The sequence below is a fragment of the Coffea arabica genome, chromosome 9e (assembly GCF_036785885.1).
Source record: "Coffea arabica cultivar ET-39 chromosome 9e, Coffea Arabica ET-39 HiFi, whole genome shotgun sequence".
NCBI classification, from domain to species: Eukaryota; Viridiplantae; Streptophyta; class Magnoliopsida; order Gentianales; family Rubiaceae; genus Coffea; species Coffea arabica.
In genome coordinates, this window is record NC_092327.1 from 38104350 (window position 1) to 38120129 (window position 15780).

General features: G+C 35.9%; 2 protein-coding genes and 1 pseudogene across 11 annotated transcripts; all 3 read left to right on the forward strand.

Moving 5' to 3' along the window:
- The first annotated feature begins 2005 nt into the window (after window positions 1-2005).
- Window positions 2006-5677, forward strand: LOC113710528 (glutathione S-transferase L2, chloroplastic-like; annotated as a pseudogene).
- Window positions 5678-7459: 1782 nt separating this feature from the next.
- Window positions 7460-10936, forward strand: LOC113710525 (glutathione S-transferase L3-like). Of its 10 annotated transcripts, none has more exons than XR_011821362.1 (12): window positions 7460-7645; window positions 7730-7801; window positions 8283-8343; window positions 8451-8537; window positions 8794-8892; window positions 8997-9099; window positions 9172-9252; window positions 9459-9562; window positions 10099-10179; window positions 10266-10353; window positions 10521-10598; window positions 10688-10936. XR_011821362.1 is itself a non-coding variant. In XM_072065873.1 (10 exons), the coding sequence occupies exons 1-10, from the start codon at window positions 7635-7637 to the stop codon at window positions 10275-10277; spliced, it is 711 nt and encodes a 236-aa protein (XP_071921974.1). In that variant the 5' UTR covers window positions 7460-7634; the 3' UTR covers window positions 10278-10936. The 10 variants fall into 10 exon arrangements, 2 of the variants coding, with proteins under 2 accessions (XP_071921974.1, XP_027089383.2); XR_011821364.1 differs by having other exon boundaries at window positions 10521-10589; XR_011821365.1 differs by having other exon boundaries at window positions 10540-10598.
- Window positions 10937-12451: 1515 nt separating this feature from the next.
- On the forward strand, window positions 12452-15780 carry LOC113710527 (glutathione S-transferase L3-like). Its single transcript, XM_027233583.2, has 10 exons — window positions 12452-12955; window positions 13046-13120; window positions 13570-13630; window positions 13731-13817; window positions 14152-14250; window positions 14363-14465; window positions 14539-14615; window positions 14807-14914; window positions 15289-15378; window positions 15475-15780. The coding sequence occupies exons 1-10, from the start codon at window positions 12945-12947 to the stop codon at window positions 15478-15480; spliced, it is 717 nt and encodes a 238-aa protein (XP_027089384.1). The 5' UTR covers window positions 12452-12944; the 3' UTR covers window positions 15481-15780.

A 15780-nucleotide genomic window follows, 5' to 3' on the forward strand; every position in this document is an offset into this window, starting at 1 on the left:
AATCTTGGCCCTTAACCGTGCAGGGACGGTCATACTGATGACCGTCCCTGCCCCAAATCTGATTGGGAGGGGGAAACGGAGAGGGGAGGCAACTTGTACCAGTAAGGAGGGAGAAAACTTGTGCCAGCCATGCTCTTCCTTTTCCGATTCTTCACAATTTTTACGGTTAATTTCAGAAACCTCCCCTCACATTTCTAATAATTGCGGCCACCTTCCTTACAATTTGAAAAATTACACTTATATCCCTTGGTGCTATAGAAAGACTGTGATATTCTTCACAAACTTTACAAATTAGGATAAAAGACCTGAGGGAGCCCCTAAACTATTGCCGTTGTTCCTCATCTAAATTTTGTTTCTGATTGGCTCTTGAACAATTAAAACTGCATACTTTAGGCATAAATTTGGCCGGATTTAAAGGGCATTTTTGTCCATTCATAATTGAACCTTCGGGACCAGCATCAGAAACTCTCCAAAGAGGTAACCTTTCAATTTTTTTTACAAGACTTGTGAAGAAAAATCTAATGGTGTGTTTTTTTTTTTTTTTTTACAAGATTTGTGAAGAAAAATCTAATGATGTGTTTTTTTTCCACCAGTGATGTTGCTCGTAATATATGAAAGTTTTTTGAGTTTGATGCAGGTATATTTGATCCTGGACTTAGTATTCATTGTCATTTGGTTAAGTGGTGGCTCTCTTCAATTCGTAATGTTCAGGCAGCTTTTGTCTTTTGAGTTCTTCCTGTTTTTGTTTGTTGGTTCCTATAGAAGGCACGGAATGCATATTTCTTTGAGGGTAAGGATTTGTGAAGAAATATCTAATGGTGTGCTTTTTTTAAAACAGGATTTGTGAAGAAAAATCTAATGGTGTGCTTAAAAAATTAAAGAGTTGCCTCTTTGAGGGTTTCTGATGCTGGTCTCGAAGGTTCAATTATGAATGGACAAAAATACCCTTTAAATCGGCCAAATTTATGCCTAAAGTCACCGGAAATCCTTAAAATATGCAGTTTTAATTGTTTAAGACCCAATCGGAAACAAAATTTAGATGAGGGGCCAAAAATAGACAACAGTAATAGTTTAAGGGCTCCCCAGGATTTTTACTCTACAAATTATAAGTGAAAAATGAGTTTAAAAGAGAAAAATGAAATCCTTTTTTGGTAATATTTCTTTATTATAAAATTCTAACATCATCTAATCTAGTATATTATACTTCATCTCCAAATTTTTTTATTAAATTTCTTAATCAATTTACAAAAAATCGACTAACCAATTAGAGAGGCATTTGTTAAAATAAGTATCTTCAAAAATTACTTAACAAAAAAGAAAAAAAGAATCCTTTTTCTAGTAGATATAAGAACCTGACTAGACTAAAGGAGTGCTTTGACACCTCTTTTAGATTTTTTCCATTACATGTGGGGTTCAAATTTCCAATCTATAACTCAAAGAGAGACTTAGTACTTTTTTGGTGACGACTGAGCTTTGAAAAAAAAAAAAAGAATCCAAAGTACCAAAAACAAGATGCTTTCAAAACATAGCTTGAATTTTTTTAGCAAAAAACTAACTTGAAAATTTCACCTAACAAATAATGGTGATAGTTGACTTTTTTAGTATTTAATTTCTTTTACATATGAGAGAAAGGTAATATTGGATCTTCATTAGATTTTTTTTTTTTTGGCTTACATCATCAATTGTTACCAAAACATACATTCTAGAAGAGATTTTCGTAATTTTTCAAACCTTAATGGAGGTGGCTATAATTATAGAAAACTCAAGAGAGGTGTCTGAATTCTGAAATTATCCCCAATTTTTAAGTTTAATTTTTATTTATTTTCTCCTAAAAATTGGGTAATCAAGCTGATAGTGCCCCGCCCAATTTAGTGGAGAATGAATTTTTGGATTTGGAAGACTTAAAAGTGGATAATGAAATACCTATTGTGGGTGTACCAAACATATTAATCGATAAGGATCACTATCCTATCATATTCCCATTAAGGAGAGCAAAACCTACCAACCAATCGGATGGTAAATGTTTTAGTGTTACAGTTGTGCGTCGTGCCATTCGCCATTGGGAGCGGCGGCATCTCTGATGTAATGACTTCGATAATGTTTCCAAGTGAAATTTCCACACCTAAGACAGCCAATCCAGAAAACAGTCGTAAACTAACACGACATGTCCGCTTTGAACTTCCATCTTCATCTGTAATCCATATGGTCCTGCCTGCTATTACACCCTGGTGCAAGTGTAAGCTTACCAACTTCATCAGCTGCTAATCCGCGCCTAACATTTCCTTCTGCTTTCTCTGTGTAGTATATGCTCTATCCAAAAACCCATTAAGATCCCCTCGAAATCTTCACTCGCATGTTAAATTTTCAAGAATTTCTTCACTATCCGCTTCGGCAATGTCTTCTCGGTACTCGAATCTTTATCAGTTCATCTTTTCCGGTTTTATTTTTAGGATGTTGTTGTTTATGGTGGGATTTTTTTCTTTTTTTTTTTTTTTGAAGTGTGAAAGAGGTGCTTCCACCTCCTCTTGATTCTTCTTCAGAACCACCTGCCATCTTTGATGGTACTACCAAGTAAGTCTTTTTTACTGTTTTCTCTGTTCGTAGATGCTTCATACTTCTGCAGCGAGGAAATTTAGCAAATTTTTTTTCCTGCTTTCATACAGGGAGAGTTTCAGTATGTTTGTTTGTTATCCAGTATTTAGACCATAAAAACTTCCGATTGTGAATCGAAAATTTTCACTCCCTCCAATTTCTCTTATCTGCACTTCTGGCAATTTGCCAACATTCCTTATCATGTTATATAGGCTTGGAATTTGGACAACAAAATTACCCAATTTCTCAATCCGAACAATATAATAAGCCAATTGAGAAGTCTATGCTGAAATGCGAAGACATGATTCCCATCTTAAAGCTGTTTTGGTCCTTGGGATTTTGTTTGAGACCAAAAAACTCATTGAATCTGTAACAAAGAGAATCGGATATTGTACATGGATGCAATCTCCTACTGTTGAGATGAGGAATTGGCAAATTCAAAATTTGGTTATTTTTAAAACTCTTGAACTACCTTCAATCATTATAGTTGTTTAAGTTTGACATTATTTTATGTTCTGATTCCTTGGTTTTAGGTTGTACATATCTTACACATGCCCTTATGCGCAACGTGTATGGATTACAAGGAACTATAAGGTTGGTTGGGGAGTTCTTCTCACTCCTTGTTCTAGGTACTTGATTTGATTTTCTGTAACACCTTTTGGAGTTTCTGAATTTGTGTTTCTACGCTTTTCTGGAACAGGGATTGCAAGATAAGATAAAACTGATCCCTATTGACCTGCAGAACAGGCCTGCCTGGTACAAGGAGAAAGTTTACCCGCCCAACAAGGTTGATTACCTAATGGCACTATGCTATATTAGCTCTCTGATACTAATCATGCTCAGCCAGAATTGATTTCCTGCTTTAAGCACTGTATATCTCTCCTTGCATCAGAAGTTGGAATCATTAACTGCCCCACAAATGATCAGGATTTGATGATTTGTTCACTTGAAGTCGAAAAGAAAGTCTCTTTTGACCAACTGCAACTACTCTTGGTAATTGCTACGTTTCTTTAGGAATCTTATACTGCTCTATTCCCATTCAGGTGCCATCTCTGGAACATAATAATGAAGTTAAAGGAGAGTCTCTTGATCTGATAAAATATTTGGAGGGTAACTTTGAAGGTCCTTCACTTCTTCCTGACGTAAGATCTCCACAAACATCATAATGTTGAGTTGTAGTGAGCTCCTTTAAGATCCTTAATTAATCTGCATTTTATAATAGCTTGAGTTCTAACTGGAACTGTAGGATCCAGCCAAGAGAGACTTTGCAGAAGAGTTGCTGTCCTATACCAACTCCTTCAATCGAGCTGTGGTTTCTTCTTTCAAGGCAGATTCAATTAGCGAAGCTGGTAAGTTCAATGATCATGGTTTTTGACTAATAATTCATGTAAGCATTGATACCATGGAGGTGGTTGACTAGGTGCTACCTTTGATTACATTGAGAATGCCCTCGGCAAATTTGGGGATGGTCCCTTTTTCCTTGGAACTTTTAGTCTGGTGAGTATCATCTTTGGACTTTTATTTGTGATAAACACCATGATTGGAATGAAGTGTTTCCGTCAAGTTATAAGAGGCAGATATGCAAATGGAAAATGATTTATAATGTTGGTTGGATTTTGAGTTTTTATTTTTTAAAATTTCATGCTATATATTGAACAAACATAGGGTGCTTAATGCTCCATCTGTGCAATCTCAGGTAGATATAGCTTATGCTCCGCTCATTGAGAGGTATCAACCCTTCTTGTTGGATGCGAAGAAGTACAATATTACAGAGGGCAGGCCACAACTGGCAACATGGATTCAGGTGCTTATAAAATTTAGTTCTACATGCAAATTGAGGATAGATTTACCAGGCCAAAAATGGCGGCATAAAGTATCGATTTTACTTGTCATTCAGTCCTTGAAAATCTTTAGTGATCCTCCACAAGGGTAATGATCTTGTGTTCATATAAGAAACTTGGATAAGGGGGAAGAGATTTTTCAGCTTGGTAATGTTTGACTTGCAGCATTCATCGACAAAGAATCACATATATTTCGTTCTGTAGAAACCTCATATGTACCTGGATATTGCATGAATAGATTTTAAATCAGGGAGATTTAGGACATATTATCCACCATTTTTATTATTAGACAAGCAAGTTGGTTCAATAACCCACCCCTTGATCAATTCTGCAAAACTAAATTCTTTTCTTAATCAGCATTGATTTTGATTTGGTATTCTCTGTGATGGTTTATACATCATTTATTATGATAGAGTACGTCTTTTATGGCACGCGGCACCCTTACAGCAGGTAACAGAAGTACTTCCTTTCAGTTGATTGTTATAACCTAGTTAAATTACTTCTGCAGGAGCTTAACAAGATTGAGGCTTATGAAGTGACAAAATGTGATCCGAGGAGCTCATAGAAGCCTTCAAAAGACGTTTCTAGGTAAAATCTTCCGCCACATATTAACTACTTTGTGAGGAATCTGAGCTAAAGGGTGAATTGCTTCCAACTTTTATCCGAAGTCTCAGCTCTGAGCCCTCGCAATCCCCAGATATTTCATGGAAATGGGGCAAGCATGCTTGTCATCTCCGAGGAATTTTATCACGCAAGATTCTACCCCGCCTATATCACCTATAATGAAGCCACTAGTTGATCTCAGTATTCGTTGTTAGACATCTTCTGGTTGTGAGCAGCTGTTTGAATAACTTCTGCGGACTTAATAGTTTACTCTGTCTTAACTAAACTGGCGGATGCTTGGTATTCTCTGAATAGGACCTGAACATCTTTTAGTGTGTCCGGGCTTCCCAAAATTGGTAGATGACCCAGAAAACTTGGATGAGGATTTAAAGTTCGTCTTCCGAGTACTAGTTAAATAAAAGCATCTTTCTATATCATAGTACTAATCGATTATGGTTTCAGCATTTCTATCTACTTTAGATTACTTCAAGGTCTGTGAAGTGTTTGGCCTTATTAAGAGGTGGTAATAGGGAGAAATGATGAAAACCCAAATAGGGCTAAGAGACAATTGGGATGCTGCCTTTTTATCTTCTTGTTGGATGATAAATCTGAAATTTAATGAGTCGTTGGAGCTCTGCTTATCCCTTTGTTGCACAGTTGTACATAACCATATCATATGTTGATCAAGCCTTGGTTTTAGTGAAAAGAAAAATCTACTCTTAAGCGATATATTGACTTACACGATAAACGCAAACGAAATGATGGCTCATTTTCTAATTTGTTTGGAGTTTTCATATTTGTATTTATTGTAGAGGCATATCGTGTTTTTAAAATTGCTTTCTATATAGGTAAACTCGAGCGAAAACTAAGAAAATTCGGAAAAAAAAAAGAGCCATGGTGAAGCTTTAGGAGCAAAAGACGATTGAACAGGTAGACTTTAGGAGCAACTGCTGCTGTTGTGCAAGGTGTGAATCAATGCAAATTTGCTTCAAATCTAACAATACATGGACAAAGACAACTCTAAGCATCATTTCCCTCGACGAGCGAGAGGGATGAAGCCGATTGGGAGGGCAACCTGCACCAGCAAGGAGGGGATAATTTGTATCACCCGTGCTCTTCCTTTCCGGATTCTTCACAATCTCTAAGTTCAATTTTGATTTATTTTCCTCTAAAAAGTGGGTTATCAGACTGACAGTTCCCAATTTAGTGAGTTTTTGAGTTTGCAAGATCCAAAAGTAGGCAATGAAAATACCCATAGTAATGTATCAAACATGATCAAAGGAGAACGCTACCATCTCATTCCCATTAAGGAGTGCGAAACCTCCCAACCAAACGAGTGGCGTGTAGTGGCCAGGGTTTATCATTTTACTGAGTTTTAGCGTTACGCTACTGTGTCGTGACATTTGGCACTGGGAGCAAGAAATACCGGCAATCTTATTAATGATTTGAGAGCCGTTTGATTCAAATTCTACAATCACTATTATTATCGGTGTCACAGAGTGTTCAATGATAATGAATTTTGATCAAAACCTATAGTATAGTGTGTTTGTTAATGTGAAATGGATTTTACAATTTATTACTTTTCTTTTTTCTTTTTTCCATTTGTTGAAACCAGCACAAACGGTGGCATTTTGTTTTCTTATTTTTACATTCAAGGAAAATAAGATGGGTGTTTTTACCTTTAAGTAGAGTAAAATGGGTAGTTAAGATGATTCTCTAGTGAGAGGTGATTAATCATAAAATCCATGAAATAAGCCTATTATTCCCATTGATTTATTCCATTGACCCTAAGCAAACATCATGTATAGGTATAATTGAATTTGAAACACCTAATGGGAGTTGAAACTCATTTACCAAACACCCCTTGAATAAAGATTCCAAGAGAAAGTTCCGCACTTCATAAGCCAATCCAAAAATTAAAAAATAGAGACGGGCAAATTACATTTTACCCCCCTATGATTTAGCGATTTTTTATATTACCTCTCTCATGGTTTGAATTAAAGTGTCAAAATAACGGAAATAGTCATTGTAACGGAACTTCTAGAAATGTCGAAATTACCCTTATAAATACATGACACCCCCTATAATTTTTATATTTTACTAGATAAGCTCCTTATGATTTAATACTTTACCATATAACCCCCTAATGGTTTTCAAAATATACACATAACCCCCCTTGATTAATAAATAACTTTCAATTTTACATAAAGGTATTTTTTATATTTTAGGTGACTCCGTTAAGAATGATCATTTCCGTCATTTTGACACTTTAATCTAAACCACGAGGGAGGTTATGTATAGCTTTTGAAACCATAAGGGGTTATGCAAAAAAAGTTAAACCACAAGGGGTAAAGTGGAATTTGCCCAACAGAGACATAAATTAACACGACATGGCCACTTTGAAGTTCATCTGTGATCATGGCAGCTGCTACACCTGGCACTAGTGTAAGCTTACCAACTTCATCAGCTGCTAATCCGCGCCTCACATTTCCTTCTGTTTTCTCTATATGCTCTGTACCCAAAAACCCATTAAGATACCCTCGAAATATTCACCCGCATGTTAAATTTTCAAGAATTTCTCCACTATCCGCTTCGGCAATGTCTTCTGGGTAATCGAATCTCTATCAGTTCATCTTTTCCGCTTTTATTTTTGGGATTCTGTTGCTTATGGTGAGATGTTTTGTATTTTGAAGTGTGAAAGAGGTGCTTCCACCTGCTCTTGATTCTTCTTCAGAACCACCTGCCATCTTTGATGGTACTACCAAGTAAGTCTTTTTAACTGTTCTCCTTGTTTCAGTATGTTTGTTATCTAGTATTTAAATCATAAAACTTCCAATTGTCGATAAAAAATTTTCACTTGCTCCAATTTCTCTTATCTGCACTTCTGGGATTTTGCCGACATTCCTTATCATGTTACATGGGCTTGGAATTTGGACATTAAAATTACTCAACTTCTCAATTCGAGCAATGTAATATGCCAATCGAGAACTTACTTTATGCTGAAATACCGAAACATAATTCCCATCTTAAAGCTGTTTTGGTCCTTGGGATTTTGTTTGAGAACAAAAAACTCATTAAATCTTCGACGAAGAGAGTCGGATATTGTACATGGATGCAATATCCTACTGTTGAGATGAGGAATTGGCAAATTCAAAATTTAGTTATTTCTAGAACATTTGAACTACCTTCAGTCATTATATTCACATAAGTTTGACGTTTTTTTATGTTTTGATTCATTGGTTTTAGGTTGTACATATCTTACACATGCCCTTATGCGCAACGTGTATGGATTACAAGGAACTATAAGGTTGCTTGGGGAGCTGTTCCCGATCCTTGTTCTAGGGACTTGATTTGATTTTTCTGTAACACTTTTTGGAGTTACTGAATTGGTGTTTCTACGCTTTTCTGGAGTAGGGATTGCAGGATAAGATAAAACTGATCCCTATTGACCTGCAGAACAGGCCTGCCTGGTACAAGGAGAAAGTTTACCCACCCAACAAGGTTGATTACCTAATGGCTCTATGCTATATTAGCTCTCTGATACTAATCATGCTCAGCCAGAATTGATTTCCTGCTTTAAGCACTGTATATCTCTCCTTGCATCAGAAGTTGGAATCATTAACTGCCCCACAAATGATCAGGATTTGATGATTTGTTCACTTGAAGTCGAAAAGAAAGTCTCTTTTGACCAACCGCAACTACTCTTGGTAATTGCTACATTTCTTTAGGAATCTTATACTGCTCTATTCCCATTCAGGTGCCATCTCTGGAACATAATAATGAAGTTAAAGGAGAGTCTCTTGATCTGATAAAATATCTGGAGGGTAACTTTGAAGGTCCTTCACTTCTTCCTGACGTAAGATCTCCATAAACATCATAATGTTGAGTTGTAGTGAGCTCCTTTAAGATCCTTAATTAATCTGCATTTTGTAATAGCTTGAGTTTTAACTGGAACTGTAGGATCCAGCCAAGAGAGAGTTTGCAGAAGAGTTGCTGTCCTATACCAACTCCTTCAATCAAGCTGTGGTTTCTTCTTTCAAGGCAGATTCAATTAGTGAAGCTGGTAATATCAATGATCATGATTTTTGACTGATAATTCATGGAAGAATTGATACCATGGATGTGGTTTGACTAGGTGCTGCCTTTGATTACCTTGAGAACGCCCTTGGCAAATTTGGGGATGGTCCCTTTGTCCTTGGAACTTTTAGTCTGGCAAGTATCATCTTTGGACTTATATTTGAGATAAACACCATGATTGGAATGAAGTGTTTCCGTCAAGTTATAAGAAGCAGATATGCAAATGGAAAATGATTTATAATGTTGGTTGGATTTTGAGTTTTTATTTTTTATTTTTTAAAATTTCATGCTATATATTGAACAAACATAGGGTGCTAAATGCTCCATCTGTGCAATCTCAGGTAGATATAGCTTATGCTCCGTTCATTGAGAGGTATCAACCCTTCTTGTTGGATGTGAAGAAGTATGATATTACAGTGGGCAGGCCAAAACTGGCAGCATGGATTCAGGTGCCTATAAAATTTAGTTCTACATGGATAGATTTACCGGGCCAAAAATGGCAGCATAAAGTATCGATTTTACTTGTCATTCAGTCCTTGAAAATCTTTAGTGATCCTCCATGAGTGTAATGATCTTGTGTTCATATAAGCAACTTGGATAGGGGGGAAGAGATTTTTGAGCTTGGTAATGTTTGACTTGCAGCGTTCATCGACAAAGAATCACATATATTTCGTTCTGTAGAAACCTCATATGTACCTGGATATTGCATGAATAGATTTTAAATCAGGGAGATTTAGGACATATTATCCACCATTTTTATTATTAGACAAGCAAGTTGGTTCAATAACCCACCCCTTGATCAATTCTGCAAAACTAAATTCTTTTCTTAATCAGCATTGATTTTGATTTGGTATTCTCTGTGATGGTTTATACATCATTTATTATGATAGAGTACGTCTTTTATAGCACGCGGCACCCTTACAGCAGGTAACAGAAGTACTTCCTTTCAGTTGATTGTTATAACCTAGTTAAATTACTTCTACAGGAGATTAACAAGATTGAGGCTTATGAAGTGACAAAACGTGACCCAAAGGAGCTTGCAGAAGCCTTCAAAAGGCGTTTCTCGGTAAATTTTTCCACCACATATCAGCTACTTTGATGAGCTAAAGGATGAATTGCTTCTAACTTTTATCCAACTCTTTTGATATGAAGTCTCGGTTTTGAGCTGTCGCAATCCCCAGATATTTCATGGAAATGGAACAAGTGTACTCGTCATCTCCGAGGAATTTTATGATGCAAGGTTGTACCTCGCCTGTAACACCTGTAATAAAAGCCACTAGTTGATCTCAGTAATCATTGTTAGAAGTCTTCTGGTTGTGAGCAGCTGCTTGAATAACTTCTGCGGACTTAATAGTCTGCTTTATCTTTACTCAACTGACGGATGCTTGGTATTCTCTTGATTGATAGGACCTATACATCTTTTCAGGCGTCCGTGCTTCCCAAAAATTGGTAGATTACCCAGAAAACTTGGACGAGGTTTTTGAAGTTTGTCTTCCAATCCAACTGCTAGTTAATAAAAGCATCTTTCTATTATAGTACTTATAGATGATCGTTTCAGCATTTCTCTCCTTTAGATTGCTTCTTGGGCTGTAAAGTGTGTGGCCTTATCAAACCGGTGGTAATAGGGAGGAATGATGAAAACCCAAGTAGTGCTGGGAGACGACTGGGGGGATGCTGCTTTTTTCCCTTCTTGATCGTTCATGAATCTGCAATTTAGCGAGTCTATGGAGCTCTGCTTATCCCTTTGTTGCACAGTTGTACATGACCGTATGTTGATCAAGTCTCTAGTTTTAGTGAAAAGAAAAATCTACTTTTAAGTGACACATCAACTTATACGATAAATATAACCTATTTCTTAATTTTTCAAGAATTTTTATATTTGTATTTATCATTGTGTTTTTAAAATAAATTCCAGTGAAGAAGAAGAAAATGAAATGAAAAGACCCCAAGTCTCAGCTTAGTATCAAACACAAAATTAAAGGGGTACAAATCAAACATTCAAAATATTCATCTATAGTGTCTTGCAACCACAGAGAAAAACCTACACATGAGATTATTCAGAATTCTTTTTATAATAATACTATAATAATTTTTATGATATGATAGATGTGAAATTAGAAAATAATTTTAAAAAATAATAATAATGTGTTTACAATCAAAAAATTTTCTTGCAAAGAATTCCATACCTAAACAAACCCTTTGGGCAGGGCAGGACTTGCTGCAATTGTTTTAACCTAACAAACTATGTCCATGCTTGGAAATGAACTTGTCTGCCAACCTCATATGCCAACTAGTTGGCAGAACATATATATGATCATGGGATAATTTCAGAAACCTCCTCTATAACTATAAGTTTCTGACAATATCACTTAGTATCTTTAAAGTTTAAAAATGTTATTCGCCTCCCTTATTTTTAAAGTTTTGTAACATTATCAATTCAATTCAAAATATATCATTAAAAATTAGTTATGAGAGAGTAAAAATAATTTCATTCCAAAATAGCCCTTTTGTTATGATCCCTTAATTGTCACGACAAATTAATTTCAAATCTCTTAACATTTGAAAAGTTGACTGATATGTTTCTTTGATGAAAAATTATAAGTTTTTATTAGGGTTAAGAGATCCTTTAATAGATTTTATTTTATAATTTGGAAAAAAAATTTAAAAATTTACAACTTCTAATAATTTATAAAAACATGCAAAAATCAATAGAAAATACTATAAAGATGAAGAAAATAACTTTTTGTGCACCTTGAAACCATCTCAAATTAATTTTAACTACAATTTTAAACTCTTTCTGTTTTTCTAATTTTCAAGCCATCAATCTCAACAAACAAAAAATCAAACATTCTAATCAATTTATAAAATTCCTCAAATTCACTCAAAACATTTTATATAAAAGGAAAATTTTAAGCATATTAAACAAAAAAATGAAAGTGGGCCCAGTGTTAATGTTTTACGGTTACAATCGACCTCATAACTATGACATTTTTGCAAAAGAGATCCACCCTTTTGTCAATAAAATAAAATAAAATAAAATAAATCAACAATGATGTACACAATGACCTTATTAAAGTACCAAATAGATAAATAATATTTTAAAACTTTTGCTAGGTTATAGCGCGTCATGTGTGGGTGAGCAAACATAAAGCCACTTCTGTAGTTCCAAGTCTTTTTCCAACGAAGTATCAAGCCATGCTACAATAGTTCAAGAAGAATACTTTGATTCGTAAAGCCATCATACAAACACGAAGGTAGGCAATGTTTTAGTTTAAATTCGCGGATATGGCGATTATGTTGACATCTTATATGCTTCTTCTAGAATTTCTTCGTACTTCCATTCAATAAATCTCTCCATTCAAATATGTTGTTGCTCTCTGCAAAACCATCCCCCCAAGAAATGATATACTACACAAGTTTGATACAAAGATTATTCCAAAGCTCGATTTATTTGGTGTTTGGATTCTTTCTGGATGTTGGCCTCATATTAATCCATTGTCCCTCGTCACCAAGTCTTTGCTGTAATAATTAAAAGTGGGTAACAACTATCTGTCAAATGTCAATCGGTTGTGTTAATATTTAATGTCAAAGCAATCCCGACTGGCTTTAGAAAAAGGTGAATGTTGTATGGGCCACTTTGAACATAATCAATTATCCTGGAACCATACATTTCCACGAGGACTCGATTCATCGGTGCTGATTCATTAAGGCCTCGAATGTTGTTCTCCTTCGACTATTTATACTCTGTCCAAAATCCACATTTGCATACCATACAGAACTTCACTTTCAAGACAAAATTTTTACAGAGTTTCTTCACCATCACCTTCAGTTATGGCTTCTGGGTAATTGAAATAAGACTTTTGTTTGTCTGTACTTTGCTGTTTTTTATGTCGGATTTTGTTACTGATTGTGGTATGTTTTTGTTCCCGAAGTGTGAAAGAGGTGCTTCCACCCACTCTTGATCCTGCCTCAGAATTTCCTGCTGACATCTTTGATGGAACCACCAAGTAAGTTCTTTAATGCCAGTGGAATCGATAGCACCAGCTTTACTTGGTGGGAATTCCTTTATTTGAGTTTGGTTCTTTTCTCTTTTTTACCTTGTATGTTGTAACTGGCCTGCGTCTTACATCGGATCGATCAAAGATGTTTGTCAAGGTTTTTAATGTCCTGATCTAACTTTGAGATGGCCAACCAAGAATTTTGGGTTGAGAATTGAGTTGCTAACCATGACTACTGTTAGAAGCCTGTATTGGCCTTCAGTGATATTGTATTTGAGATGAACAACTTTGATAGCTTTGAACTGAGAATCAATATGGGACGTGGATGAAATCTCGATGTTTTCTACATCGGAACCTAGAGAACAAAAAATTTGGTTGTTTTGAATATCTTCGGATGACAACATGGAATTATACAGTAATAATTTGAAACTCAGAGATGTTTCATGTCTTGATTTTAGGTTGTTCATAGCTTACGTATGCCCGTTTGCACAACGTGTGTGGATCACAAGGAATTGCAAGGTTTGTTGGGGAGTTCTTCTGGACCCTGGTGATTCTGCTTGATCTAATCTATCACCTTTGTGAATTTCCTGATTTGTGTTTATATTCTTTTATGGAGCAGGGATTGCAAGATAAGATAAAAGTGATTGCTGTTGACCTTGATAATAGGCCAGCCTGGTATAAGGAGAAAGTTTACCCAGCAAACAAGGTTGAATATTTAATTGCGCTATGCTGCATGAGGTCTTTGATACTAACTATAGAGTATAGCTATACCAAAATCATGCTAAATGTTCAGAAAAACTCGGCAAGAATTATTTACTGCTTGAAGAACATATGTCTGCTTGCGTCAGGCCTGGAAATCTTAATTGGTTGACAAATAATATCAACGAAATATGATACCAAGAAATTTCTTGATAACAAAACGTACAAGGCATGATTTGAAGTTGAGATGAAAGTCAAATTTCAACAGCAAATCATATTGCATTGCATGTGAATTTAGTTTGTACTCTGTTGGGCTTTTCCAATGCTCCACTGTCAAGCAGGTGCCGTCTCTGGTACATAATAATGAAGTAAAAGGAGAGTCTCTCGATCTAATCAGATATCTGGATGAAAAGTTTGAAGGTCCTTCACTTCTTCCTGAGGTAAGATTCATTACATTTATCTGTTAAATTTCGGTGAGCTAAGTTGGCTGCTTTTAGTCTGCATTCTGTGATAGCTTGTGTTTTTATTTGAGTTCTCTGACTAAATATGTAGGACCCTGCTAAGAGAGAGTTTGCAGAAGAGTTGTTGTCCTACTCCGACTCCTTTAATGGAGCTGTATTTTCTTCTATCAGAGCAGATGGAATTGGTGAAGTTGGTAAGTTGAGTGTTCATGGCTTTTGGCTACTAATTCCTGTAAAAGTTGATACTGAAGTGTGTGATTTGATTAGGTTCTGCTTTTGATTACCTTGAGAATGCCCTTGGCAAATTCGATGATGGTCCTTTTTTCCTTGAAACTTTCAGTCTGGTAAGTGCAAAAAGTTGGGAGTTCTATTTGTTCACATATACCTTGTTTAAATGAAGTTCTTCTGTCAAGCATTACGAAAGGGATATTAAAAAAAAAAGAAATTACAATGGTATTTGGATTCACTATCAGTTGTACTCATGTTATCTTGAAGAATGATAGGTTGATTCATCCTTTTCCCTTTGCAAACTCAGGTGGATGTAGCTTATGCTCCATTTGTTGAAAGGTTCCAACCCTTCCTGCTGGACGTGAAGAAGTATGATATTACAGAGGGCAGGCCAAAACTGGCAGCATGGATTGAGGTACTGACAGAACTTACTAGTAGTTCCCCATGCAAAATCATGTAGAGAATAGTCAGAAAGAAACTGGAAGTGCCATTTAAGTGCAGATATCGTTTGTCATCAAGTCCTTCAATTCTTAATGATCCTCCCAAGTGGGCACCAATTGAAATGACTTGGTCTGATAGAGCAATTGAGGCATCTTTGGACACAGTAATCTGCCACTTTTATTCATAAATTCCATAGTGATGTGGTATCATCGATCTGAATCTAATATCTGCACTGCTTTCGACGCATCACTTGGGTTAAGAAAAGAGTACATGTTCCAGAGCTCATTGCAGTCTGTTGGGACTGGAAGCGCTTAAGTTGATTACTACCTACTTCATTTACTTTTACAGGAAGTTAACAAGATCGAGGCTTACAAAGCGACAAAATATGATCAAAACGAGCTTTTAGCAGCCTTAAAAAGACGTTTCGGTCTTGACACGGTAAATTCTACTGCCAAATGATATACTCTTTCATGAGATTTGCTAGAAGTTCTTGGGATGCATTGTTCTAATGTTTGTAGTCGTGTCCGGCCTCAGGCCTGAGCTCCCTTGAAATCACTTGGAATTGGGATAATCACGCTCGTCATCTTCAAGGGCATATGCATGTTGCAGGATCATATCTCAAGCGTTATGCCTAACAAGGAGCAACTGCCTGATGTAAATAAACTTTGTTTATGTCTACATTCTGTGTTGTTTTGCGGCTTTGCTTTCTAAGTGTTTGATGTCAATAAACGTTATTGCATCTACATTCTGTACTGTTGGCAGCTTTGCCTCCATTTTAAGGTTGTAATACAACTTTGTCTTGCATTCAGTTTAAGGTTGTAATACTACTTTTTCTCATCA